This window comes from Thunnus albacares, chromosome 20 (genome assembly GCF_914725855.1).
Source record: "Thunnus albacares chromosome 20, fThuAlb1.1, whole genome shotgun sequence".
NCBI lineage: Eukaryota > Metazoa > Chordata > Actinopteri > Scombriformes > Scombridae > Thunnus > Thunnus albacares.
The window spans coordinates 8,940,615-8,967,202 of NC_058125.1; the positions used below are offsets into that span (position 1 = coordinate 8,940,615).

The 26,588-nt window shown below is 38.4% G+C and overlaps 3 protein-coding genes, 1 long non-coding RNA gene and 4 other non-coding genes across 14 annotated transcripts in view; 5 read left to right on the forward strand and 3 right to left on the reverse strand.

The window, feature by feature from the left end:
- Nucleotides 1-10,300, forward strand: part of rhbdf1b (rhomboid 5 homolog 1b (Drosophila)) — a 39,081-nt gene extending 28,781 nt beyond the window's left edge. For 3 of the 5 annotated variants that reach the window (XM_044338353.1, XM_044338355.1, XM_044338357.1), the window contains 16 exons: nucleotides 218-446; nucleotides 1,763-1,969; nucleotides 3,044-3,166; nucleotides 3,450-3,592; nucleotides 3,782-4,036; nucleotides 4,145-4,256; nucleotides 4,384-4,458; nucleotides 5,618-5,779; nucleotides 6,146-6,246; nucleotides 6,360-6,423; nucleotides 7,027-7,121; nucleotides 7,622-7,697; nucleotides 8,092-8,192; nucleotides 8,367-8,520; nucleotides 8,718-8,941; nucleotides 9,062-10,300. In XM_044338353.1, coding sequence (XP_044194288.1) covers nucleotides 218-446; nucleotides 1,763-1,969; nucleotides 3,044-3,166; nucleotides 3,450-3,592; nucleotides 3,782-4,036; nucleotides 4,145-4,256; nucleotides 4,384-4,458; nucleotides 5,618-5,779; nucleotides 6,146-6,246; nucleotides 6,360-6,423; nucleotides 7,027-7,121; nucleotides 7,622-7,697; nucleotides 8,092-8,192; nucleotides 8,367-8,520; nucleotides 8,718-8,941; nucleotides 9,062-9,257 — 2,317 coding nt within the window. In that variant the 3' untranslated portion in view covers nucleotides 9,258-10,300. The remainder of the gene's footprint in view (nucleotides 1-217; nucleotides 447-1,762; nucleotides 1,970-3,043; nucleotides 3,167-3,449; nucleotides 3,593-3,781; nucleotides 4,037-4,144; nucleotides 4,257-4,383; nucleotides 4,459-5,617; nucleotides 5,780-6,145; nucleotides 6,247-6,359; nucleotides 6,424-7,026; nucleotides 7,122-7,621; nucleotides 7,698-8,091; nucleotides 8,193-8,366; nucleotides 8,521-8,717; nucleotides 8,942-9,061) is intronic. The other 2 variants (XM_044338354.1, XM_044338356.1) reach the window with 2 other exon arrangements.
- Nucleotides 6,698-6,787, reverse strand: trnai-uau. The gene is given in 2 exon segments: nucleotides 6,698-6,733; nucleotides 6,750-6,787. It is a non-coding gene; the product is annotated as a tRNA-Ile (tRNA).
- On the reverse strand, nucleotides 7,857-7,950 carry trnai-uau. The gene is made up of 2 exons: nucleotides 7,913-7,950; nucleotides 7,857-7,892 (listed from the first exon to the last, which is right to left on the reverse strand). It is a non-coding gene; the product is annotated as a tRNA-Ile (tRNA).
- A 2,617-nt stretch (nucleotides 10,301-12,917) lies between the features above and the next one.
- trnai-uau lies at nucleotides 12,918-13,011 on the forward strand. Its single transcript has 2 exons — nucleotides 12,918-12,955; nucleotides 12,976-13,011. It is a non-coding gene; the product is annotated as a tRNA-Ile (tRNA).
- Nucleotides 13,012-13,374: 363 nt separating this feature from the next.
- On the forward strand, nucleotides 13,375-13,468 carry trnai-uau. Its single transcript has 2 exons — nucleotides 13,375-13,412; nucleotides 13,433-13,468. It is a non-coding gene; the product is annotated as a tRNA-Ile (tRNA).
- Nucleotides 13,469-15,894: 2,426 nt separating this feature from the next.
- Nucleotides 15,895-18,733, forward strand: zgc:163057 (Hemoglobin subunit alpha-D-like). The gene is made up of 3 exons (XM_044338637.1): nucleotides 15,895-16,346; nucleotides 16,839-17,043; nucleotides 18,473-18,733. The coding sequence occupies exons 1-3, from the start codon at nucleotides 16,255-16,257 to the stop codon at nucleotides 18,599-18,601; spliced, it is 426 nt and encodes a 141-aa protein (XP_044194572.1). The 5' UTR covers nucleotides 15,895-16,254; the 3' UTR covers nucleotides 18,602-18,733.
- Nucleotides 18,734-20,441: 1,708 nt separating this feature from the next.
- On the forward strand, nucleotides 20,442-23,251 carry LOC122971892. 3 transcript variants are annotated; one of them, XR_006399579.1, is made up of 5 exons: nucleotides 20,443-20,871; nucleotides 21,583-21,820; nucleotides 21,930-22,155; nucleotides 22,269-22,369; nucleotides 22,465-23,251. It is a non-coding gene; the product is annotated as an uncharacterized LOC122971892 (long non-coding RNA). The 3 variants fall into 3 exon arrangements; XR_006399578.1 differs by having other exon boundaries at nucleotides 20,444-20,871; nucleotides 21,925-22,155; XR_006399577.1 differs by having other exon boundaries at nucleotides 20,442-20,871; nucleotides 21,583-22,155.
- Nucleotides 23,252-25,500: 2,249 nt separating this feature from the next.
- LOC122971881 (hemoglobin subunit beta-like) lies at nucleotides 25,501-26,423 on the reverse strand. Its single transcript, XM_044338627.1, has 3 exons — nucleotides 26,283-26,423; nucleotides 25,944-26,166; nucleotides 25,501-25,742 (listed from the first exon to the last, which is right to left on the reverse strand). The coding sequence occupies exons 1-3, from the start codon at nucleotides 26,372-26,374 to the stop codon at nucleotides 25,614-25,616; spliced, it is 444 nt and encodes a 147-aa protein (XP_044194562.1). The 5' UTR covers nucleotides 26,375-26,423; the 3' UTR covers nucleotides 25,501-25,613.
- Nucleotides 26,424-26,588: the final 165 nt, after the last annotated feature.

Consider the following 26,588-nt stretch of genomic DNA (forward strand, 5'->3'; position numbering starts at 1 on the left):
TTTTGTCATTACAAAGTCTCTTTATTTTGAATAGTGATCATTCAAAAATCCCATGTCATATTATGATAGTTTCATACCTCAAACTTATGCTCATTTGAGCCAAAACATTCTAGTCACTGTTCTAGCATTTCCAATTTCTCATCTCTCAAATCAACCAAAAACATATTAGGATATTGATTTTTACTTTTTTACTAACAAGAGTCCATCCTCTTCTCAGGGGTACGGCAGACTGGTTTGGGGTGAGCAAGGACAGCGACAGCACCCAGCGATGGAGGAGGAAGAGCCTGCAGCACTGCAGCCAGCTGTACGGAGGTCTAAAGGCGCAGGTGATGAGGGAGATGGAGCTTCACAGCCAGGACAACCTCTCCCTGGCCAGCACTGAGACCCCTCCTCCCCTCTACCTCCCACCCCACCACCTCAGTCACCACCACTATGGCATGCAGAGGGTAGGCTAGCGCCTGGGGCATGTTAGAGGGATTATTCACCTATTCCTCTATCACATTTTCTCCCTCACTCTTCCACTCTCTACATTTCTCATTAGGTTTTTGGCGCTTGCTTTACCTCTTTGCTTTGCCATCTTGCCTAGGGTTCGATTGATGGGTTATTGAAGACACAAGATATACCAAGTACAAACAAATTGTGACAATGAATGTTTTATGTCAAAAAAATCTATCTTACACTTCACAACTACCTACTGAAACTCACAGTGCTACTACGCCGGCACTACAGCTACCATTGCACTTAATTGTCTTAATAATTGTCTTAATAATGCTAAAAATAGTGTCATTAAGACACTGCAGTGCTGATCAATTATAAGTATGTAGTCAAACAAACTGCATAGCCTGTGCATGTCAGACGTGGGCATGACTGCATGTGTGTGTTTCATGTTTTCATCCCATGTTATTCTCTGTTGAGATGTAGTTTACAGGAGATGTGTTACACTAAAAAAAAGCTATTATAATAGCAGGTTATAATAACAACAATTTCCCTAAATTGCACAAATGTTGTAGCAAGCTAGCTAACAAGCTAGCTCATGATTTTAGCTTAGCAGGGTTTCTTTTTTTATAAATCTCAAAAACAGTATGACAACTCAAATTCTGACTATTTAGATTCTGAAACACTGTTTTACTCCGTGACCATGTGAAATGCTGCTACATCCAAAAAACAATACTCTAAAAGCCTATTTTTGTTTGGATTTTTTCCTATAAATTCTGTTTTAGCTCATAGCATGGTAGCATAGACTCTTAGCCCAAAAATGTGCATATTTTTATATAGAGATATAATGTGCAAATTCAATTCTAAGACTTGCTTTTTTTTCCAATAAACCATTTCAGAGCACATTACAAGGTACAGTGCACATATTAATTCTATAAAATAATTATTTCTAAGGCTTATTAGTCATTTTCTACTGATTGTTGAATGAAGCAGCACTGGGTGATGTCATATGGGACATTATAGATCTCTACTGTTATTGTGGGGGTTACTGTAAGTTAAATGATAAACAATCTTCAGATCTTGGAAATTAACAATGACATTGGTAACGTATCAAAAGCCTATCATCCAAGCCTATTTATTAAGCGATATGGTCTTTTAACAGAACTAATTTCTCCCTGGTACTGTGCATCAATCTAACCCTAGTTCAGATGTGTATCATGTGTGTCCCTGCTCTTCACTATTCTGTCGCTGTGTGTTTTCTGTTGTAGTGCAGCTTGAAATAAAAACAGTACAACCATGTGCTTTTCGTATGTCTGTGTACGCGCAGATCGTAGACCCCCTGGCCCGGGGCCGTGCCTTCCGCATGGTGGAAGAGGTGGACGGCTTCAGTGTCCCGCAAACTCCCATCACGCCCGGCACCGCCTCCCTCTGCTCCTTTTCCAGCTCCCGCTCCGCCCTCAACCGGTTGCCACGGCGACGCAAACGGGAGTCTGTCGCAGTCATGAGTCTCAAGGCTGCAGCAGCACTTATGAAGGTGTTTATTTATATGTGCAAATTTTTTTTGAGAATACCAAACATTCTGTGCTTTGCAAAATCTGTGCTTTGAATTCTTGACTTTCAATAAAGCCACTTTTTCCAGCTACTACCATCCCCGGTTTTCCTGAAATTGAGATTATTTGTCTTTTCTGCATAATGTGAATGCATATTAGGACCAGCTATAACTTAACTTAAAGATCCCTATATTAGAATTAGTAATCCATTATGGGTGGACAGTAGAAGCTCACTATGTTCAGTCTAAAGCAGACTATGGCCTTTTTCTCTGAAAAGAAGATTGAGCTGAGGATAGATGAATGATTTTACTGTCTTATGATGCTTTACAACAAATCTTTAAAACCAAGGAGTATAGTCAGTGTTTTCATGCACAGGCAAACACTTTAATTTCCATTATCTTATGTTTTTGTTAAGAGATTCCTAGAATATTCTAATGTATCCCTGGATCCCTAGGACATGAATGGATGGGTTTTATTGAGTTGATCTGTGTACTTTACATTCCCATCTGTGTATTTGTGTGTGTGTGTGTGTGTGTGTAGGCTCGTTATGTAAAACATGAGATCAGCTTGTCTTGTTGCGGATTAAACTCGGATGAAATATCTTACAGTGGAGCGCAGATGATTCTCTGTATGTGGCCCACTTGGGATGAATGAATGTTCAGTGAGAGCACCGCCTAGTGTGTGTTGGGCAGAGGTTGCTGATGGGGTTTTACAAGCAGATGTAACGTCATAATACACAATGAATGCTCAGCTATCTGCTGGATTGCAGTCAGAATATTCCAGAAGTGCAGAGCTAATCCACTGACACACAGATCACTGCTGCTACATAATCATCAGACAGTCATTAAGAAGGTGGCACACAGTTGGGGATTCCTCCAGATAAAGTAAACTGTATTTAGCAGCTTCTACTGATTATATATTGATGTGTATACTGTATATATTTTGTTTTTTCAATTCCATCTGTTGGGAGGATATAGTCCTGATGACATCATCCAACATCAGTCTGGTATGGCTGTTGATGATAATAATGATGACAAATGTGTGGTTCTGTTTGTCAGGGCCGAACATTTGGCGAAAGCAGCACCGGGCGATGTCGCAAACGGAGTTTCATGCCTCCTAGTTTCTTTGAAGACGACACTGTGGACTTTCCTGATGATCTGGACACGTCTTTCTTCACCAGAGTGAGCAGTGGATACAAACACACACACTGCCGAGGCTAACCTCACTGTCTCTTAACAACATTAAATTCAAAATATGCGCAGTAGAAAAAAGGTCCACTACCTTTGTTTAAAGCATTCAATTAGCAGCCATTCTTTATGTCCTCCACAGCCTGTAGTCACAAAATGTTGTGACACTTTTTTGCAGTGTGCAGTCTGTGATTAACTGAACCCCTCCTTGCTACATCAATCAGTGCTACACCCTTTCCGATTTGGATTACAACTTACTTAGTTTTCATCTGTGTAGGAGGGCCTGCAGGATGAGTTGTCCAGCTATGCTGATGAGGTTTTCGAGACACCATCGGAGGCTGCCCTCCAACATCTGGATGAGAGCGAGCTCACAGGGAGTGCGCTGGATAAGAACGAACTGGAGAAGAGTCACCTCATGTTGTGAGTTTATATTTTTTTAAATTATTGTTACCCATATGCACACATGAAGCTCTGGCATGCTGGAAGGAGACACTATTCACAACTTTTGTATTACTGAAGATAGTGTCTTATGATATCTACAAATTCTCAATCTTACACTGTAATTTACAATGCTTAATTCAACTTTCCTCTTCCTCCTCATCAATCCAGGCCGTTAGAGCGAGGGTGGCGGAAGGCAAAAGATGGTTCTCTGGTCCAACCGAAGGTGCGTCTGAAACAGGAAGTGGTGAGTGTCAACAGCCACCAGCAGCGTGGACAAAGGATTGTGGTTCCCGTTAAGAAGCTGTTTGCCCGCGAGAAACGGCCGTACGGGCTCGGCATGGTTGGCCGTCTCACAAACCGGACATACCGCAAGCGTATCGACAGCTTTGTCAAGAGGCAGATTGAGGACATGGATGACCACAGGTAAGACGGCTAATTCTATTTTCCTTGGAGGATGACTATCCTTAGAGATTAATATGAATACAGTTTTTGTCAATTTCCCAGCAAATTGAGTCCTACTCTTCTCCACAGGCCTTTCTTTACCTACTGGATCACCTTTGTCCATTTGCTCATCACCATTCTGGCTGTCACCATCTACGGTATTGCTCCTGTGGGCTTCTCACAACATGAAACAGTCGACTCAGTAAGTCTGTTTTACAGCATTTATAATGTTTAGATTGTTTTGTTGTTGGTGAATTTATGTTGAATTTCCTCTGAAAACATATGACTGAGCAATGCTAGTAACACCTTTCTTTCTTGTGTTTTTTGAGGTGTTGAGGAACAAGGGAGTATATGAAAATGTAAAGTTTGTGCAACAACAGAACTTCTGGGTGGGCCCAAGCTCAGTAAGTATTTCTTATCTTCCATATACATTCTTCTGTGTATAATTGTCCTTAATTCAGCTCTTAAGTGTGGTAGTGAAAATGGGAAAGCTCCAGTGTATTCAACTCTAGGTGTCTACATCAGCGATTCCCCCCAAGGGGTACTTTTGCAGTTTCCAGGGGATAAGGAAGACTGTGGAGAATCTCAACTAATTTGAAAAAAATAATAATAATAATTACAGTTCTATTTATTTAAAAAATAAATCTGAGCACTACACAATGTGATTAAGTGTGCATGAAAACTTAACAGGTAACTAAAAGTAATGAATAAATGGTCAGAATAGCTAAAAGTAATGAACAGTTAGCTTAATTCATGAATAAATGGTTGAAATAGTTACCTAAGTAACAAACTGTTCATAGTTCTGCTTTATGTTATGTGTTTATGTGCTTTATCTTATGGATAAACAGTTGAAATAATTAGCTAAAAGTAGAACACTGTTAGCTCAAGTAATGGCTACATGATTGAAATAGATAGCCACAAGTAATGAATAAATGTTCAAATAGTTTGCTGAAAGTAAAGTATAGACAGTTAATTAAAAGTAGGTAAATCGTTGAAATAGTTAAGAGTAATGGCTACATGGTTACAATTCAATCTTTTATCCATTACTTTTTGCTAACTATTATAATCATCAATTCATTACCTCTAGCTATAGCTGATGGCTAGGAACTGGATGTTATTTAATACTGTAAATTACATAAAAGTCGATATTGTTACAATATTTTTTATACAAATGAATGTCATTATCAATGTTTGGGGCAGGTTTGCATTCTTACTACTATCACTTTGAGCGGCAGAAGCTAGCTATAGGTAATGGATAAATGGTTAAAATAGTTAGCTAAAAATGATAAGTAAATGGTTGAAATGTCTAGCTTCTGCCACACCAAGTCATAGTAAGAATGCAAATTTTAACAAACCGACCCCAAACACTGACAATTAATTTGTATAAACTGACTTTTATATCATTAATAGTGTTAAATAACGTCCAGTTTAAAATCAACGTAAACGGAATATGGGGTTTGACTGGATACGGCACTTAGGTTAGGGTACTAAAAATTTGGGAACTACTGCACTGCTAGATCCACAACGTCACCAAGCTATAACGTCATCCCCGCTAACCTGCAGGAGTCACTGATCCACCTGGGTGCCAAGTTTTCCCCCTGCATGCGTCAAGACCGAGAGATCCATCAGCTGATCCAGGAGAAGAGAGATAGAGAGAGAGAGTCTGGCTGCTGTGTGAGGAACGATCGCTCCGGCTGCCTGCAGACTTTACAAGAAGACTGTTCGGTCAGTGAAAACAGCTGGTTGATTGTGATCTCTCTATTTCAATGACATTCTATTGGAGAGCACTTCTCTTTTATAAAACATTACTTTAAAAGCTGCGTTCGTTTTGTTGTCATCATATCAGGCAAAATGCAGAAGGACAGTTTCATGTAGACAAAGGCAGATGGCAGAGGAATAATTTGTCAACCTGCTTATCCACTTTTATTTTATTACAGTAGAACATACAATTGCCTCAAGCACCAGGCAGTTTTTGTTGCACTGTTAAGTCGTAGCAGCCACTTCACAAGCAGAATGAGTCCCTCTTTGAACAGCTACAGGATAATGTTAACACTAATATATTTTCATCTTTCTGTCGGTCTTCTACTGCAGAGTACCCTGGCCGTGTGGGTGAAGTGGCCTCAGCACCCCAGTGCTCCCTTACTGAATGGTAATCTACGCCAGCATGGTTCAGTCTGCCATCAGGACCCCAGGTAACCTAAAACTGCTGTCTACTCCCAAAACACTCCTATTTCTAGGATTATTATCATGCTTTAATTGAGTACAATTAGAACAGCATTTATTATCAACATTTTTGATTTTGTAGAATTTGTCTGGAGCCGGCCTCAGTTTCGCCTCATGAGTGGCCTGATGACATCACCAAGTGGCCAGTGAGTGCACTTACATGTTAACAATTCAAGCATTTAGCTGATGTTATTATATGTACTGTATATATACTATATATACACTGGCTAGTGTATTAAAGGCATATTTGAGAATTTGCCATGGCTGAGTATGATCTCAGCTGCATTTCCAGATTAATTTATAAGCTAGACATATATTAAAAGACTGACTGAGAGGCAGCATTGTTGTACCTTTCTCTTAGCCAGATTGCTCAATTGTTTGGCATAGTCATGAGTTGACTTGGCTCACAAACATATCATCTGCTCCAGGTGAGGCTTGAACTCACAATCTCAGCATCACTCAGATACTGTCTTATAAGTACCGCGCGCTGACCGATTGCGCCACTGGAGCCTGTGAATATTAATGATATAACTCTGAATTGTTGTATTAATTTGAGGTTTGAGGTTTATATGGTCATGACTTTAAGTGAGGCTCAGTCTCAAATTCATCTTTTTGTTAGTCAATGTCTTAAAGTAAGCAGTTGTTGCATGCTCCACCACATGTACATCTGCATCTTTTACCCTCAGTTTAGATTTGAATGTTAAAAAAAACTGTCCAAATGTATAATCTCCCTATGTATAATCTCACAGGTTTGTACAAGGTATAATTCTGGGAATCACACCAACCTTCCCCACATAGACTGCACCATCACAGGCCGGCCCTGCTGCATTGGAACCAAAGGACGGTGAGGATCAAGAAGGGTTCAACTCTTAAAACTAAAAAAGATGCCATACAGGATTTAGTTAAGGCAGATTTTCTAAAGATATTAACAATAATTTAAAACTGTTGCATACATGCATGTGCCAGTATCGACTATCTTTAACTTTGACTATTTTCATACTTTAAGGTTGAATATTTTGTGATTTCACCACCCCTTTAAATGTCAGGAAAGAAAAGACTTAGAAACAGAATGTATACAATCATGGGTCAGTGAAAGTACACTGAAACCCAGACTAATGAAATGATCTTAGGGTGATTTGATTATATGATGTTGAGAGAAAATAACATTGAATTGCAGTGTCAACAGGTAGTTTTTTGCAACCTGAATGAAAATACTGGCAATGACAGTTATGACAGTCATTGGAGGAACAAAATGGTGTTTTCACCTCTTCTTAAACTCCTGAAGCATTGGTCATTTATCTTTGAGCTGTTGCTGATTAAGCTAATGACGTTTTTATCTTGTAGATGTGAAATCACTTCCAGAGAGTACTGTAGCTTTATGCACGGCTACTTCCACGAGGAGGCTACTCTTTGCTCACAGGTAGGACAAACACACACGCAATTTTTATTACTATTTTATTTGTAACCCTTTCCTCACATCAATCCAATTGCAACAGTTGCTACCTTTGCCCCTAACACCCTAATCTGTATTTCAAAGGGTATGTGTGAAGCATAGAGGCATTTGAATTTAAAACTTCGATGCTCCAGGTGAGGCTCGAACTCACAACCTCGGCATTGCTCTGCAGGTCACTGTCATATAAGTACCGCGCGCTGACCGATTGCGCCACTGGAGCCTGTACTGAGCTGTGATTTGAAAGGACTTTGGACTGAATTCAACAATGCCAGTTACCTCCACAGGGTGGCAGTGGATCTCACTGGTCTGTTTTCCTCTAAACTCACATTTTCCTCCCTTTCTCTCTCTCTCTCTCCTCCAGGTGGCTTGCATGGATGATGTGTGTGGTTTGCTGCCTTTCCTCAACCCGGAGATCCCAGACCAGTTCTCCCGACTCTGGCTGTCTCTCTTTCTTCATGCTGGGTGATTGAAACACTTCTTTTTTGTCCATCTCAGAATGGTTCAAGCAGCACTAAAACAGATATTTTATATGAAAAAAGGATCACAAATCAGTCTAAATAGTATAATATCAGGTGGATTTGTGTGTTTCTTCCATGGTAAACGTTAAAAATAACAACCTGTCTTGTCTGTCTGTAGGATCCTGCACTGTCTGGTGTCGGTGTTGTTCCAGATGACAGTGCTGAGGGATCTGGAGAAGCTGGCTGGCTGGCTGCGAATTTCCATCATCTACATGCTGAGCGGCATCACTGGCAACTTGGCCTCAGCCATTTTCCTGCCCTACAGAGCCGAGGTACAATTTCACTATCAAACAAACTACACAAGATACTGTATGTGAGACTAAGTTGTGTTGGAAAACACCCCCATTGACTTAAATGAAGAGTATGCACTGTCTTATGCATTGCAGGTAAAGTTTAGACCCTACCTACCCTACCCAACTTGTCAGTCCCTGTAATTAACTGTTTCCTCTTTTTCTTGTCTTTCTCTTAGGTGGGTCCCGCAGGAAGTCAGTTCGGCATCCTGGCCTGTCTGTTTGTGGAGCTATTTCAGAGCTGGCAGATCCTCGAGCGGCCGTGGCGGGCTTTTGCAAAATTGCTGGCCATCTCAGTCTTCTTCTTCTCCTTTGGTTTACTACCTTGGATTGACAACTTTGCCCACATCAGTGGTTTTGTATCAGGATTCTTCCTCTCTTTTGCCTTCCTGCCGTACATCAGGTAGGTGAAGAAAAAGGATGCTTGACGTTACCTAATTATTCAAGTGAAATTAAAACACTGGACATTTTTAAAAACCTGGTGAATGTATGAAATGAATAATGCAGATTTTTTCCTCTTCAGCTTCGGGCGTTCTGATATGTACCGGAAGAGGGTCCAGATCTGTGTGTTTCTGCTGGTCTTTCTGGGTCTGCTCGCCACCCTGGCCGTCCTCTTCTATGTCTACCCTGTGAAGTGTGACTGGTGCGAGTACCTCACCTGCATCCCTATCACAGACAAGTTCTGTGAGAAGTACGACCTGAACGCACACCTCCTCTGAACATCGGCCTTTGAAATTTCAGCTGGGCTGTTTCTGGGTGTGCACCACCATCGGACTGGTCACAACATTTCTAAATGTAAGAAGTTGATGAAGATGAAAACTGAATATGGAACTTCAGTGCAAGTTGTGACTGAGCAAGAACTTCTGGAATAATATTTCAGGATTTTTTGTGGATCTATGAATTTCACACATATTTTGTTTGTACTGTTTGGAAAGGTACAACAATCCCACTATGAAGCCTTTAGGCTATGCATGAAAGCCTTCAGGCATTTGACATAAAATATTCACGCACATGGGAACAAAACTAAAAGTTAGAAAAAGTGTAAAGTTGACTGAAAAGGACTAACAATTGATTGTGTGACTGATCTATAGCTGGGCTAATCATTTACCAGTCACACTGGAGGAGAGCTGAAAAGGCAGTTGTTTCCTGGCAAATGATTTACTTCTCCTGTGGTAAAACTGACTGAACAGCACCCCTCAGTGGCACAAAGGAACATTACAACCTGAGACCGCCGCAATGGAGGACCTGAGAATTTTTCTTCATTTTTTCTACTTTTTTTACTGATATCCAAGCAGTTTTGTCCATTTACTGGATGTCCTTAGAGTTAAAACTCGCCAAGAAATTAGACTCTAAAATGCTTACATGTGCCTTATTCACACAACTATACACACATACACACACACAAAATGTGTTCTTGTGCCATGTATCTGCAGTTTCTGACGTTATGGATCCTGTTCCTTATCGTTTGTAGAAACTGCATTACACAGTCTGATAAAATCATGTAAAATATGTTTTTTACTGCAATGTTTGGTTTTTAAATTGTCATTTTTAATTTGTTTTTTTTTTTTTACCACACTGGGAACCTTGGTTTCTGCCACAGCCTTTAATGCACTTATTTCACAGGTTGTTTTTTATATTTACCCTGTGTTACATCTGTAAAGAACACACTTGTATGTTAAGCTGCTCCATTGAGAATAGCTGTTAAAGGTGAATTTGTGTGTTTTTATTAAATGTGGTGGCGTTTTAGCTACCTGAAAATGAACACAAGATGCAGTATTTACTTTTTTACTTTTCTACTACTTTTTTACTTAAATGTGTCATTGGAAGAAACAGTTTTTACCCATTGCTCTTAACTCATAGCTCCACCTTGTGGAGTAATGGAGAGATGGTTCTTGGTATGGTACCACTCTGTTTTTGTACAGAGAGCAGTAACATTTAGAGAACAAATCCTTTTTTGTGAAGTTCTGCAACCCTGTAGTGACCCACAGAATGAGTCGTTACAGGTGTAAATGAGAGGGATTACTAGTTTCACAGTAACAGACAAAGGGGATTGAGTAAAGAGACCACAGTAGTCACTTTGGATCATGTTTCATTAATGGCTTTTTATTTATGCTAACTATGAACTGGCACATTATGTGGAAGAATGACTCCAGTCAAAATAATTTATTATATTAGATTGGATTATATTATTATTGCTGATGGATTATTGTTAAAGTAGCACTTTAATGTAATAGATGATCAAAGTAAAGCTACATTTTTCCACTTTATATACATTTGGGATCACATTATATCTTGTGTATTGTCTATAAAATTAAGTTCAAAGTCGCCGACTACAACTGTAAAATATTCTCAGTGGAGTGCAATATTTCTGGTAGGAGAAGAGAACATAACCTAAAATTGTATTTAAGTACAGGAGGCTACTTGGGTAAATATATTTTGTTACTGTTACACAATTGTTTTGTTCTTCATTCGTTGGTAGAGACACTGAAGAACTTCGAGGACTCTCCTCAAGTCAGCATCTGCTGTAGAAGTGTTCATCATTGTCATTTGCACAAGTACATTTTAACCTTTGTTGAGGACTGTGAAAAGAAATCACTGTTGGAGCAGAGGAAGAAATTCCTCTTCAGCTGTTGGAGCGAACACTGCAAGTCTTCTCAGGTCAACATATAGAAGAGAATTCTTTTATCGTCATTGCACAGAGTACAAGGAGATTGAGTAGCAATCCTGACAGTGTATTCATACAAAAAAAGAGTTCAAACTAGCTAATTATATAGATAAAATATATATGTTTGCTATAACCCATAAAGCAATAACATATAAAACAATAAGATAAAAATATATATATATATCAGCAGCTGAGATATTTCACTTCAGGATATTGCACATTTGCTGAATTGCACAAGCCCTATATAGAAGTGGTGCAGTTAGGAATATATATATATACAAAGGTGCAGTTGGTATGTAAACATCTGTGCAGTGTTCTATAAATGTAACTGTAAGTACTGTAGTAAATACAGTGTATCTGCTAGTGTTGAGATTGTTAACTGTTTTGAGGATAAACTATTAGCTGTTATGGAGGAACCTGTCAAGAAACTGAATCTAGAAGAACCAGAAATATCACCTGGGAGTGGCTGCGGGTCAGGAACTTTGGACACGTGGAGACCAGCAGCTTACACATTGATGCAAGCAGCCATTGCTGTTACTGTTTTTATGACTAAAGAAGCTCCTGCCATGGTAACAGCAGGAGGTGCCAACAGTTTCTCACCAGTTATGGTCATTGTTGCACTGGTTTTCCTTTTTGGCCAGTTACTGTTGGATGAGATCAGTGGGTTTCTCTCTTCATTGATCTTGCTGCAGGCTGAGCAGTGGCGACCTGCTCACCAGCTGTGCTCAGACTGTTCAGCAGTTGAGTTGTTGTACTAGTTTCTTGTTCTGCTGAATGTCAGTCTCGCTGCCATGCTTCTTCAGTTTTTTATTGAAAACAGTGATTATGTTATTTGTAAAACAGCCAATGTCAGCGACCCTGGTAGGACTGTCCCGACTGCTGTCATCCTCTCCCTCTCCTTGTTGTGATTCAGAAAATAAATGTTCATGTTCTCTTGATGAAAACATGTCTTCACTTGGTGATCCAAAGGCAAGAGGACCAACAAGTTCAACTTTATACTCAATCTGAGCTTAATCCAGTTACCACAAACTGCTAATAATAGTGGCCCCCAGCTAATGTTTGTACCAGGGCCGCCAATGTAGGTTTATATGGCCCAGTTGGAGAACACAAATTATTGCAGATTATTCTAAATTAATAAATTAATTTTAAAAAAAAACAATCAAACAGAGCCCCATAGTTCACCCAAACGTGTTTTAACTTGTTGCCTAATGAGGCCTCTTCTTGGTACAGTGTGTTCATGTGCAGATTATATTTGATTGGCATCTTTCTGACTTTGTTCATTCTGTTAAGATGGTACAACTCAGGCAAAAGTGTATTAAGTAACATTGACATTTTTTTGAAAGTTTTTTTAAGTAACATTGAAATCGCTTTTTCAATATTGAACACAATGACCAAACAAGCTCCAGTGGTTCAGTCACTGCACGTTGCTTCTAAAACAGTAACCAGCAGACTGATGCTGAGGCTGAGAGCAACAATGGCTACATGACTACACGCCTTAACCTTCATTCAGCAGATGCCTAGATTAAATGAAGGGTGTGCATGTTTGTCCTTTTTTTTTTTTTTTTTTTTAAAGGCTACTATTGATGCTCACCTTCAAACTATATTAAGATTCTCTTTAAACTCTCCATAGTCATATTACATTGATTACTAACTAGCCTATTTTTTCAGGAATATTTGACTCACTTGTTTAGTGTTGAAGTCAGTAACTCAACAAGCTCCAGTGGCGCAATCGGTCAGCGCGCGGTACTTATAAGACAGTAACCTGCAGAGTGATGCCGAGGTTGTGAGTTCGAGCCTCACCTGGAGCAGCAGAGTTTTAACATGCTGCTGAAGAAAATAACACCATGACTGACTGATCAAGACTCAACCAACACAATCTAAATAAAGTTAACTAGTAAATCCTGATAATCACACTACTCATTTGAATGACTAAACTACTCTAACAACAAAGACTACATGACTACAGGCCTTCGTTCAGCAGCTGCCTCAGTTTAAGGAAAGTAGTGCATGTTTGTCCTTTTTAAGAAAAAGATTACTGTTGATGCTCACCTTCAAACTATATCAAGATTCTCTTTAAACTCCCATAATCATATTACACTGATTACTAAAAAGCCTATTTTTTCAGGAATATTTGGCTCACTTGTTTAGTGTTGAACTTAGTAACTCAACAAGCTCCAGTGGCGCAATCGGTCAGCGCGCGGTACTTATAAGACAGTAACCTGCAGAGTGATGCCGAGGTTGTGAGTTCGAGCCTCACCTGGAGCAGCAGAGTTTTAACATGAACCCTAACACTGTTCACAAGTTTCAATCAACACAATCCCAGTCTCTAGTGGTTCATGAATAAACTGGTAAATCCTGTTAATCACATGAATTTGTTAAGGTCAAGCTACTACTGAATTTCTAAAATCAGCATAACAGAGGCAGCAATGAGGAATTGGAGAATTCACTCCATCCTGTAACTTTGGGCAACACTTTAACATTTGAAACATCATATTTGGAGCTCTAAAATGAGAAAAAGCCATCATTCAAACATAAATTGAAGCTTCTTTGCAGAAAAACATTATTCATTCAGTCAATCATTGATGTGGCTATAAAGTCACTGCCCCCCAATGGACAACATGTTTCAAATATTCAACAGTAAATGTCATGTTCAAGCAAATACATGTACATTGTGGTGCATGTATAATGCTATAATATTGTTAGGTAACAGAATACAGTGGAATAAAATACAATATGAATTAAGTCTTCTGAAAAAACAACACACAGACAAACACAAATAATTACAGTAAGATAACTTGTAAACAGTGATCTGGTTGTTTTTGATATAGTGTGAGCAGCCTATCTCATTGTAACAAAAAGCATGACTGTGCATTTTTGATAAAGAGCATGACATCCCCTTATTATGCTGAGTCAGCCTTCTTCTTCATCATCACTTCACTCCAGTGGTTAAAGGCTTATGTATCAATAAAAACTCAATTTAAAAATGAAAACAATGCATTTGTGTTGCATCTATACAAAGTACTGCATGCTTTTAAAATAATGCACATTTCTAAAGTGATCGTTCAAAATATAAGTCTGTTTTATTAGTGATGTAAACATTAATAACTGTCCATGTATGTAAAGACCAGTAAAAATGTGCAGCATTGAAAGTCAAAGCAGCAGCACTGAAATAAAAAACCTTAAAAACAGGAGCTGCTGCATGTCTTTGCACAAGTAAGGGTGGGTGGAAGGGTCATGCAGGGACACCATAATTACTGTAGAGTCTTCTGGAAGTGATGGGAGGTTCCTCCATGATAACCTCACTGACACAGGCTGCCTGCTCTCACCCACCCACTGTTAACCTGCTGACACACAGCATGAAGTTGACCCAGCATCAGAAAGCTGCAGGTTTTTTCTTTCTTTTTTTTAAAACCTTTTCTATACTTGTATCCCTCCACAAGGACTCTGTGCTATATTGAGGAACCTCCAGAATTTTTCCACCTGACAACTGAAATGTTGCTTGAATAGGTGTCAATCAGTTCAAGGAGACAATCAGGATGTTTCCACAGTCTACAAGAACTACATTCATGACCAGAGCTGATCTGTGAGTGATGTGGCCATATGAAGACCTACAACATTATAAGTTCTTCTGATCCCTCCTGTCTGTAATAGGCCTTTTCACAGCGGACATGTTGACTTAATATAGTAGGAAAAGCACAGGTGTTACTAATAACATTAACAATGACTCTGTTCTATTCATACTCAAATAAGAAATGACAGTGTGACAGTGAATGCACAACACCAGGACCCTGAAACTGAAGCAGGCTAAATGGATTTCAGCCACTATTGATTTTATTATTTAAACCAAACTACTGCAACATGTCAACATGTTTTCTATATTATGTACTGTATGTTTTGTGTTGTATGTGATCTTATTTTGGTCAGTCTATGAATAAGTGACACAAAGAGTACTCAGTATCTGAGTGTCATTTGCTTGTTTGGTGCTGGTTCCGGCTAAACATGAACCTTTAGGTTACAGTAGATCAACTGGGATATGTGGGCGACTCCCTCAAAGGTTTACTGTGTGGCATTTGCTTTGTGGTAATTTGATGAACTATAACTTTGTTTGGGAATATGCACCACTATTATGTCTTGTCACTGTCGACTCTGCCTGCTCCTCAGTGCTCCTGAACAATGGTGTTTGTTTAAATGCCTCAATAAAAGACACACAACAAAGCTTAAGTCCTCTGGGGGGCTGGATGGTCCTCACAATGGTATCAGATGCAGACTGGTCTCACGCCCACAGCGCTTTGAGCAGCAGCTCATGGAGCTGCAGATAGCAGCAGCTGAAAGACCTTATCTGCAAAAGCCTGCTTCACACTGGAACACGCACTCTGACTCATTTATGTAACACTGTTAACAAGGTGAGTAAGAAATCTTTTTTAAAAAAGTGATGTTTAAGAGTTGGAGTGGTGGGTTTTACAAAAAAAAACAAAAAACAAAAAAAACAATAGGCATATACACCTCCAGCAGTGCTTGAATTATGATTATTGAACATTTTAAATTCAAGTTAGCTTTTTTATCCATATAATTTTACTTTTATTCATATCTGTATGCTGATAGTAAGGGAACTTCGACCTACTAACCCAAAAAATAAAAATGAAAATAAATTTTAAAAAATGTAGTGGCACCTAAGGGGCCATCGTCATCATCAGCAACCCGTTCCAGCTGCACTCTGAGAAGAGTCACATAAGTGATATGGTAGAAATATCCAGCGTGACGCACACGGAGCAGCAGATAGCGCAGTAGTGCGGAGCCCCCACCCTGCACTGGTTGTGGTCCGATAAAGCAGACGAGGAAAACATCCCGCACCAGAGCGCACGGCTGCCGAGACCTTTACCATTACACCTCTTCAGACAGAAGGAATTATTACTCCATCTCTTTTGCTCACCACTTTTTTTTTGATAAAATGGTTTTACGCACACCTGACCTCCGCTCAGCTGTAAAGTAATCTCACACTTTTGATAGTTTTACCTCAGTTAATCATCTAACGTTCAGTGCAATAGGCTGCAATGCTCTCACAGAGAGAGAGAAAGCTCATTGCAGAAATATGGGAAAGTCTGACTCCTGTGGCTGAAGATATTGGTTCAGATGCGCTTTTTCGGTAGGTTCACACTCTGTATATTGTGTAGACATTTCCAAAATCTAAACTTTCTGTGTGTTATGACTACATTTTCAATATGCCAGTACTCTGGAAAGCATCTCAGTCACTGATAACTGACAAGACATTATATGGATAAATAGATACATTATTGGATGTAAGCCACCTTATCTTTACTGCATCTTACTTTAGACTGGTTTGTTTATAAAGATGAAGGCATAAAAGATTTCTGACGTTTCTCCATCATAATGATAAAAGTAAACTTTGATTCACATATGAAGATGTAACAGAGCAAATCCATCAAATTTACCATCGAGGTTTCAGTGAAATTCAAATTACTTGGCACCGAGTTCACGCCAGTGTTGTGGTGATGATGATTATGATGACGACAGCAAAAGGAGTGGCCAACTTCAATCTCCAATTGTTACCTACTTTTATTACCATAATGTTTGCTATAATCATTGCAACAAACATCGTCCCTTTTTCATCCCACAGGATGTTCGTCACTTTCCCCGGCACCAAGACATATTTTTCCCATCTCGACATCAGTGCACGCTCCCCTCACCTGCTCTCCCACGGGAAGAAGATCGTCCTGGCCATAGCAGAGGGAGCCCAAGACATCAGCCAGCTGACGGTCACCCTGGGTCCTCTGCAAACCCTGCACGCCTACCAGCTGCGCATAGACCCGTCCAACTTCAAGGTGCCTGTCCAAAGTACTTTCTATAGTGTGGAAACATACACGGAATCCATATAAGATCAATCTACAGTCAAGTGTGGATCACCTGTTTACAACACGCCCATTAAATCCTGTAGCATAACACAAGTGATTATGCAATAGAAATACATTTGCCATATGAGCATATGACACAGGACACACACTTAAGAACAATAAAATGAGTGATACATTAAATAGTGTATGTGTAATATATGGCAGAATATACCAGCTACCTCCATATACTTCCATATATATCAGAAATTAAGCTCTTTAAGTTTTGTACATTCTTAAAGAAAACTACAATATATTGGCATATATGATAAACTGTGTAAGAAGTCTATCAATTTCAGTATGTTTCAGTATTTAATTTCAACAAGGACATTTGTAGCCAAACCAGGGAAATCTTTATATCATGATCTCCAATATGTATCTCATTGATAAAGCTGAACACATGTGTGCTTTATCTATGCTGGGATATATAGTAAATGTAGAAGATTCAGAGGTGAGCTTTGGTCTTTTGGGGGGGGGGGGGGGGATACAAACGTTTAGCTTGGATTATGTTGAGTCTGCAATGCAAAGCTAATGCACGCTTTCATTTCAGTGTTTGTAGGAACAGTTTAGATAACAGTCGGCTGATTACATTTGAATTACCTTTTGGGTTTTTTTTTAACGTACATAGCAATTTGAAATTTCACATCTATTTAGTCTTGGGTTTGAACAGGTGGTGCTTTAGGAGGTCTGTTCAGAGAGTTTTACAGTACTGACTGAGAGTTGTTGCAGAAAATTCTGTAATGCAGGAGTCACTGTTGTTCTGACTCTTATTATACTCCTACACTCTGTCCTGTTCTCATTATTCACCAAACTGATAACTGCTGTGATCAACTCTCTGGGTTAGCAGCTCACAGTACAAAACTTCTCAACTGTCATCACTGTGCAAATCAAGTGCATATAATGATTGACAGTTTTTTTGTTATACACCACAGTTATGGGACCAAAACACAAAACATCATCTTACAAAATCTGGAGGTGCCACTGAAAAGATTTTCCTGTGAACTGTGTGTTAAGTTTTGCCATAAATGAAAGTCAAAGGGGACTATTTTCATTGCTTTATTAAGAGTAAATCTGTCTCAAATGTTTACTTAAAAATTTACTTTGTACCACCACCAACAAAGTGTATCAGATGGGTACGGTTAGGGAACAGTGAGGCTCATACTGTATCTGTTAAATCAAACATGTGACTATTAGATACATAAATCTCAACAGCAACAGGTTTCACACATTTTATGACTGTTATATACGCACCATCCTTCTCTCTGCTTCAACTTATATTTTTAATTGAACTGCAGCCTAACTAGAGTATTTATTGACTTTACATCAGTCCTTTGTCAATAACAAATCTTTTACTTCTCTGCAGCTGTTCTCACACTGTATGCTCGTCACCCTGGCCTGTCACATGGGCGAAGCGTTCACACCGGTTGCACATGCAGCAATGGACAAGTACCTGTCAGCATTCGCAGCTGTGCTCGCCGAGAAATACAGATGAGACTCAGCCACCTGTTTCTAGGAAGTATATATATGAGGCATTTATGATGATTTATGATATGACATATTTATGTATATGTGTAGTTGTTATTATGTTGTGTAATGTTTTGTAATAATAAAAATGTGCAATTAACCTATTGGCTTTGGTTTTTGAAGTCTTAAAGGACAAAACTTGTTTTTTAGAAGTTTTATTCCATTGACTACTAAATGTGTGCTACTGCTGATCATTTAAAAGAATAACTTAAGTTATTAGATTGATTGTCAGCCTTCCAGTTAGTTATTTATTTAATTTAGGCATAAAATCAACTTTCAGAGACTTAGAATTAGCTTGAGGCAAATAATCCATCACGGTGAACTTTGTTTTGTAGTAAAAATGACTTAAGGTTTATGATAATGCAGCTGTAGGTGGGGATTGGAAACTCTGACATCTGAACAGCAACCATTTCAATACAAGAAACTACCAAATTAATAATAATCATTTTTCACAATGTCAGTAACAGTTTGATTTTACTCTGGGTTTAACTGTGTAAACAACACTAGCAGCCCGTCTTGAATGGGTGAACAAGGTCTCTCTGCTTGCAACTACATTACTGGTAGGCCTATGTGATGATGACATTTCTACTAGTGACTTCTGAAGTGTGTACATCCAACAAGTTCAAGTCCAAAAGTTGATTTTCATACTGGCATGAATGGAAACCAGTGGCAGCCTAGAATATAGGAAATGAATGGATTAGCTTACAGTATTCTTTAGAAACCTCTTGATATGTGATTAGTATAGGCAGTAAAGTAAGTAAAATGTGAAAAAGTAAACATTTGGGTGCTCCTTTGCCTAAGGAAACTCAGGTTTAGTCCATAGTCTCGCCTAGTGAACGTCACCAGGATAACGCCGAGGTTGTATAGATTTACACTACAACAGCGCCATCGTCTGGTAAAATGGTTTTTGGGTTAAGAAATGAAAAATAAAATAAAATTTCAACAGCGGCAATGTGAACGATGTGAACGAGACAAAGCACAGATCTTTGGAGCAAACATACCCAATCAAATCTGAACTGAGGGCACAGAAAATAAATGATCTAAATGATCGATCCACCAGGATCCTAACAAAAGAGCTCGCTTGTGTCACTGAACAACAGAAAGTGGGGTAGTGGGATATAAGGGGGAAAGAAAGAGAAAAAGAGACGTTAAAGCTGTTCAGTTATTAAGATTTGTTGAGATTGGCTATTATAAAATTGGTCGAGACTGTAAAGATGTGAATTGGCGTTAACAAAAAAGAAGAAAGAGAGAAACTCAGGCCACACTCTTTATTTCATTCTTCTAAAATTAAGCACTTTATTTTAAGATTGCACATTTCTCAAAAACTCTTGGATATTTCATTTTTAAATGCAGCAATTTTTTTTACTTGAAATGAGAAAAGAACATTTATTGATTATTAGAGTACTTCTTATTTAAAATCCTTCCATTTCGATGTGAAAACTGACCATTAATATTGTTGAAATATTATTAAAATTGTACGTTCTTTATTTGATTTGATAGTCAGTTGTTGACTACATTCAGACGTTGATACAACTACTAGGTTACTTCTATATATATGGCACTGAATCATAACGCAGGTTAAACATTATGATGTTCTGAACCTTTGCTTTCTCTAACTGGACCTCTTTGAACTTTAATTGAATAGCCCTGTTCTAAGATAAAGCGAACACAACGATTCTTATTTTCAGGTGATTATACACTAATTAAAACATACTTATGAATGTTATATTCCAGTTGTTTTACTACCAGTATTGGCCTACAGATTCACTCCAGTCCAGTAGGTGGCGGTAGTGAATATGTTGCACCGCCAACATAAATAAAACAGGAAGCCGCCATAGAAGAAGAATAAATTACATACTTATCAAACTCGTTAGCTTTAATATGGAGTAGAATCTATAATTTCTACATTATTGTGTTTAGTAGGCTTTATATTCTTCGTATATACTACCAACAGTTCGTCGTTTATATTATATTATGCTAGTAGGTTAGCTAGTTTATATCTTTACAAAGTTGACCAGGATGGGGATGATATGTAGGCTACTTTCTCCTCCCTGACTGACCCTGTGCGGGCTCTCCGGCGGCTGTAGATCCTCGGACAGCCGGAGGACTCCCGGACTTCCCGGCTGAAAGTCTGCACTCCTCCCCGCGGAGCTTCACCAACAACACCCAGGCCCAGGCTTTGCTGTCCGGCTTCATCTCACCGAAGATGCGCTTCCAAACCCTCCACAGGGCCGACCGGTGGGTACTGAAAGTCTACCCTGAAGCTAGTTTACTTGGCTGGGCCATAGCACCTTTAAAGATCCCCTCCAGACTTGTTTTAAGATGTACATAAAATACTCTACTTGCAATAATTATGTGTGTCTGATATGGTTTTTCCACAAAAAAATAAAAAAATCCTTAAAATTACATCTACTCCTTCTCCCTCGTTAAAAAAAAAAAATCCAGAATCTATAAATATTCTAATGTATTTCATTTCAGGAGTTTTCCTGCTGGATACAAAACAAATCATGCTCATAGGTCCGCCCCTTAAAATTGGATTTTCAATCAGCACAGAGAAACTTTCCATTTTCAGTTGATGAATGTTAAAACAGTTTCTAGTGACCCTGAACTCTGAACATACATAATTCTGTACAATGAAGCTGAAACATCCAACTGTAGGAACAAGAAGGAAAGCATTTTTGAGTAGAGGGGGACTTAATAACCCAACTTAAATCAGCAAAGGGCTTTCAGATAGTTGCAGCAAATAAGCTCTATTCAACACAGGCTTTTGGTATCCATATGTTTTTATAATTTAAGATTATAAACACACATTAGCGCCACTCTTCAGTTTTAAAGACAGTTTAAAAAGAAGAAAACATGTTACTTTGACCTGTAAGTTAATTAAAATGTGTGTCACTTTGTTCTTTAACTCTGACGTGAAAACTATCAACACAACCTGTGTTTCCTCAGTCCACAGTCCTGAAAGATGTGGGTTGCCGGACCAAGGTGAGGACCGCAGATGCCTTCTGGCGAGTCAAGCCCTGTATAAGTCACACAGGAGTGTAGAATGTGATGCACCCTCACTTGATTTTCCTGATGATTTTGTAACTTCACACCTGTCAAGAAGTTTAGATAGGACCCATGCTCCTATCCTCATGCTGATTCAAACAATTAAAGAATAGACTGAGCATACCACAGCTGCTGACAGGTACCCAAATGAAAAGAATAAACTTTGTTGGGACTTTAGAAAATTATTCTTCTGTATCCAGTTATGAATTATTTTGTTCTTTTTTTAATAATTATATGTTTAAGTTCAGAATCATATCAGGCGCCTCTGGAGTCTGAGCTAGAGGAGCCGCGGGTGGATTTAGAGTCAGAAGAAGTGGAATCAGAGATGAAGATTGTGGCTGTAAAAGTACAGCCAGAAGAATATGAGGAGCCTGTGAGCTGAAGTATTGTGCCTGAAGACTTGTCTGTGCAGCCTGACTGGCAGCAGCAGATGGTGGCAAGACATAACTCAGACTGTTGACAGCCAAAAGAAATGTAAGACTAAGGGTAACTTTAATTTATTTTCTCCTATTGCTAATTATAATGATTTTACAGTTGTCATTAGGTATATTCTGTGTTTGTTTCTCCTCCTCTCTCTGTGTTTCTAGTAGCTTGGGCTGTTTATGACTGTGGTGCCTGATGAAGACACTTCATCAAAGGTGTGATGACCGACATTTGCAGATTGAGTGTTCATATACCCAAAGAACAGGTAGGAATTTGAAAAAGAACCTCATTTGCTGATATTTTTTTTATTTCAATAGCAGTCTTAGTGAAGTGATGGCTTCATGTTTTTCCTGTTCGCAGCCCCTGTCATGAGCTGAAAAAGGTGGTTGAGACACCTGTCAACAATCCAGACTGACCAGAAAAAACCTTTCATGATGAGATTAATGAGTTTTACCTTCCTGATGGACTGCTTTTTAAAGTTTTATGATAAAAATGATCTAATATACTGATGTATTTGTGATTGTATATCAGTGTTCCTAATTAAAACAATTAAATATTAAAACACTTCAAACTAGTCCACATCCTGCTCCCTAGCAAACTAGTTCAAATATGTTGGGAAATTGCTTTTGTTAGGAGTTAACTTGCAGTTTAATATCATAGAAAATATTTGATCAAATCCTTAAACAAGAATAAATGACAAAAACCACCTTTTACTTTCAAAATGTGAGTGTTACACTTAAAGGAAAATGTTACTATTCAAGTTAAAATCCACTTGAAAGCGATTGCTTCAGGTGTACTGTTGTTCCAAGAAAAAAATCTTCATTTATTCAGCAGGTACATTTTCTTATGTATTGCTGTTTTGTTTAATTTGTAGCACCGAGGGTTCCCACAATTAATAATTCAACCCTGAATCTGTATCTTAACTCCAAAGCTCTGTGTAATTTTATTTCTGATTATATCTGTGCTCTAATAGTGTTGGCCTCTTCTGTATTAGGGAAACAATTAAAAGTCTGCAGTATAATCAGGATTTAATCTTTTAGTCATGAATGGGGAGCTGTCTGTGGTGCTGAAATAAATCTGTAATAAATAATGAGTTGTCCCTGGTGCTGAAATAAACCGTGCCTAAATACAGATGTGGTTGAAATAAGATACAGATGTGGATTTTTAGTCTTGATAATTCTGGCAGTGGAATTCATATTTCCTAATTGCTCCATTAATAGAAGAGGAACGAGAAGAATTTTTTTTTACAGTGAATTTAATCATTTTTGTTCTGAGCTGGTGGAGCCTGCATTAAAAACATTTTGAGATTTGATAAGATCTATGGCGTCTGCTCTAGAGTGGGCCAGTATGTCTCAGCTGAAGTAGTTCATCCCATCAGCTGTAGCTGAGTGTCCTTAGCAGATCAAAAATCAAGAGTTCAAAATCAAAAAGTCTGTTTTGTATATTTTTGAAAGTTTCACAGTTTTTGAGTTCTGCTCAATATTTATGTCCTTTTTGTTTTATTTTGTTTTTTTTATATATCATAAGGTTATCCTTCACAAAACATTCATGCTGGACGACATAACGTGGTGAGCAGCAAGAACTATGAGGATAATTCTGTTGATTTTTTTTAGTAAAGACTTTATTTATCATAATATAATATTCAATTTCACCTCAGTCCGAATGTTAAACATTGTGAACTGAAATTATAATCAAGTATATAAATATAAAATAGTAGGACAAGAAAAAATACAATAAAAATAATGATAATAATAATAATAAATACATTTACAGTAAATAAATACATTAAAATAAAATAAAGGCAATTCTATGTTTCCAAAAATGCAGCTAAAATAATTGTACAAATATAAAAATATTGTTTTTTGTTTTGTTTTTTTGAAAAACGACATTTGTGCATGAAAAACTTACCCATTATAACCATCACATTAACAATAAAAATCAATTTTAGGGTATTTACATTCAAAATATATCATTACAGCTTTAACAGAACGTTTTAAATTATGTTTATGATGGAAAATGATGCAAAAAAAGTGCAGTTCACATCTACATCAGCAAAATAATTGTGTTGACTTTATTGCCAAGCTAAATTTGCATCGCTGGAAGCTATTAATATAACGTTTATCAGCATTTAACATGGCTAAAAATATTGTGTCTGTTGGATTATTGGCTGTAGTCTCTTTTGGTTTAAATTAGATCACTTTATTTTTTTTTTTTTTCTGTTAGGTGTCCTCATGTGGCCCTGAGTTTCACTGGGGGCCTCCAGCTCTTATCAGCTCTGAACATGATAGTTCACGTGCGTGTTGAGTTTAGGTGCCAGACGTAAAAACAAGAACTCTTGACAGAAATCCGCTCTGTCCTCAAATGACACCGAAACCCCTCACAGTCCTCAATACAGGGATCCCTTCAGCTTGTAAAGAGCCTGACCTGCAGACTCGAATAATTGTTGTCATTTTTAATGAAAATAAAATAAATATAAAATAAAAGCCTCTGCAGTTTTCATTTATTTCCATTCCATTTATATTTATTTCGGCCCATACAGTAAACCCCACTGAACTTTTGGAAATATAGCCATCAACCCGTCCTCGTTCATGATGATATGCGCTAAAAAACCTTTTTTGTTCCACTCTTAAAAGATAAGTTCAAAATTTTTAATTTTTAATTTTTAATTTTTAAGGTCTTAAAACATCAGTCGGGAGCCCAAATGAACAGTGAAACATGTTATTTTTTCTTGCCGTAATCATTCCTCCTGTTCATACTGACCATTAGAAAATTCCTTCATAATACACTTAAAATGTAAGTGATTGGGGCCAAAATCCACAGTCCTCCTTCTGTGCAAAATGCATTTAAAAGTTTATCTGAAGCTAATATGTAGCTTAAGCTGTCCAAATGAGTCAAATGAAGTAGATATCTTTCAACGTTACAGTCTTTTTAGTGCCAAAGTACTTCTTTTTGTCACTATACTTCTACCGCAGCTCAATAGAGAAACACTGTCAGATAAACTTTTAAATTAATTCAATTTTAATTTAATTTATTTAATTTTAAATTTAGCTTTTAACTTGCTTCTCATGTTTTCATTCTGCTAGCACCGTGGATTATCTCACTAGCTGCCCATACACAGCAGTAATTCTCAATATCCACATATTTTAAAGCAATAATTATAAGGCGTATGTAATAATATGCATGTAACAAAAAACTCAACTCTGAACTTGCTTTATACTGAATATTAAGGGGATTTTAACATCATAGCAAATTCTGGATGCTGTTAAGTAATACTGCAGACTCGTGTTCCCATTGTATTACAGTATATAGCCTATAATATAAGGCCTCTATAACCTGGACTCATCATGGCTGTGCGTAAATACATACACATACAAGAAAACAAATAGACATAACAAATAAAGTTTGCTTCATTTGGTCTTTATTTTTACATTGAGGAGACAAACAACATGTAAAACAGATGTTAGATCTCCTTTAGATGGCCACGTGTATGAGTGGGGGGGCTGATGCATTTAGTGGTACTGCCTGCCAAGAGCGAACACCACCACAGACAGGAACTTCTGGAAGGCGCACTGAGTGTCGGCAGTGAAAGCATCTCCCAGTTTGGCGGCGATGACGACGGTCAGACAGTCAGAGAACATCTATACAGAGTAAAAAAAAAACCAATTAAATGGCTTTCATGCTGTATTTTAGACAAGAAAACAAAAAAAGTACATTCGGCATCACGGAAGACTGCATTTTGATATACAAACTTGCTGTAGAATATGTCTACATTAAATATGGACTTTTTAAAATGTGCATAGGTGCATTTGCAGAAAAGGTGTGAAGGGATGAAGGTTTACCTTGAAGTTGTCGGGGTCAACGTGCAGCTTCTCAGAGTGCAGGACGCTCAGTTCGGAATAGGCTTCCTTGATGTTGTCCATGTTCTTCACAGCCCTGTCCAGACCGTGCAGCACCTTGACGCCATGGGCAGCGATTTTGGGGTTGCCCTTGATGGCCTCAGGGGTGGAGAGGTCACCATAGGCGCCGAAGTACCTCTGAGTCCAGGGGTACACAATCAGACACCTGCAGGGGAAGAAACCGGTGAGTTGGATGGATTCTCTTGGATTTAATACATTTTCTATTCATCACTAATCTTTCATGCATTACATTCTTCATTTCACAAAGAGCAGATCCCATACCTGGCCAGAGCCTTGGGACCAATGTCTTCATAGTCCAGGTTGGCAAAGATGCCAGCGATGATGCTGCGCTCCTGCTGAGTCCACTCAACCATGATGGCTCTTGATTAATGTTTGTTCAGGCTTGAAAGTAAAGGCTGAATTGATGCATCAGCTTGACCTCTGTCTATTTGAATGCCTCAAAGCACCGCCCACCCCCAGCTGTGATTGGCTGGAGATGAAATGTTGCAGATAAATGCAGACGTCTAGAAGTTTCTGGATGTTCTGATACTGATCCAGTGTTTTTACTGATTTGTAGAAATGTTTTTC

Excerpts from the sequence above, each read along its gene's own strand:
- LOC122971881 (XM_044338627.1), bottom strand. The coding sequence starts at position 26,374 with ATGGTTGAGTGGACTCAGCAGGAGCGCAGCATCATCGCTGGCATCTTT. Across the intron at positions 26,167-26,282 it reads GGTCCCAAGGCTCTGGCCAG|GTGTCTGATTGTGTACCCCT; the intron begins GTATGGGATCTG and ends CTTCCCCTGCAG. Across the intron at positions 25,743-25,943 it reads TTGACCCCGACAACTTCAAG|ATGTTCTCTGACTGTCTGAC; the intron begins GTAAACCTTCAT and ends TACTCTGTATAG.
- zgc:163057 (XM_044338637.1), top strand. The coding sequence starts at position 16,255 with ATGCTCTCACAGAGAGAGAGAAAGCTCATTGCAGAAATATGGGAAAGT. Across the intron at positions 16,347-16,838 it reads GGTTCAGATGCGCTTTTTCG|GATGTTCGTCACTTTCCCCG; the intron begins GTAGGTTCACAC and ends TTCATCCCACAG. Across the intron at positions 17,044-18,472 it reads TAGACCCGTCCAACTTCAAG|CTGTTCTCACACTGTATGCT; the intron begins GTGCCTGTCCAA and ends ACTTCTCTGCAG.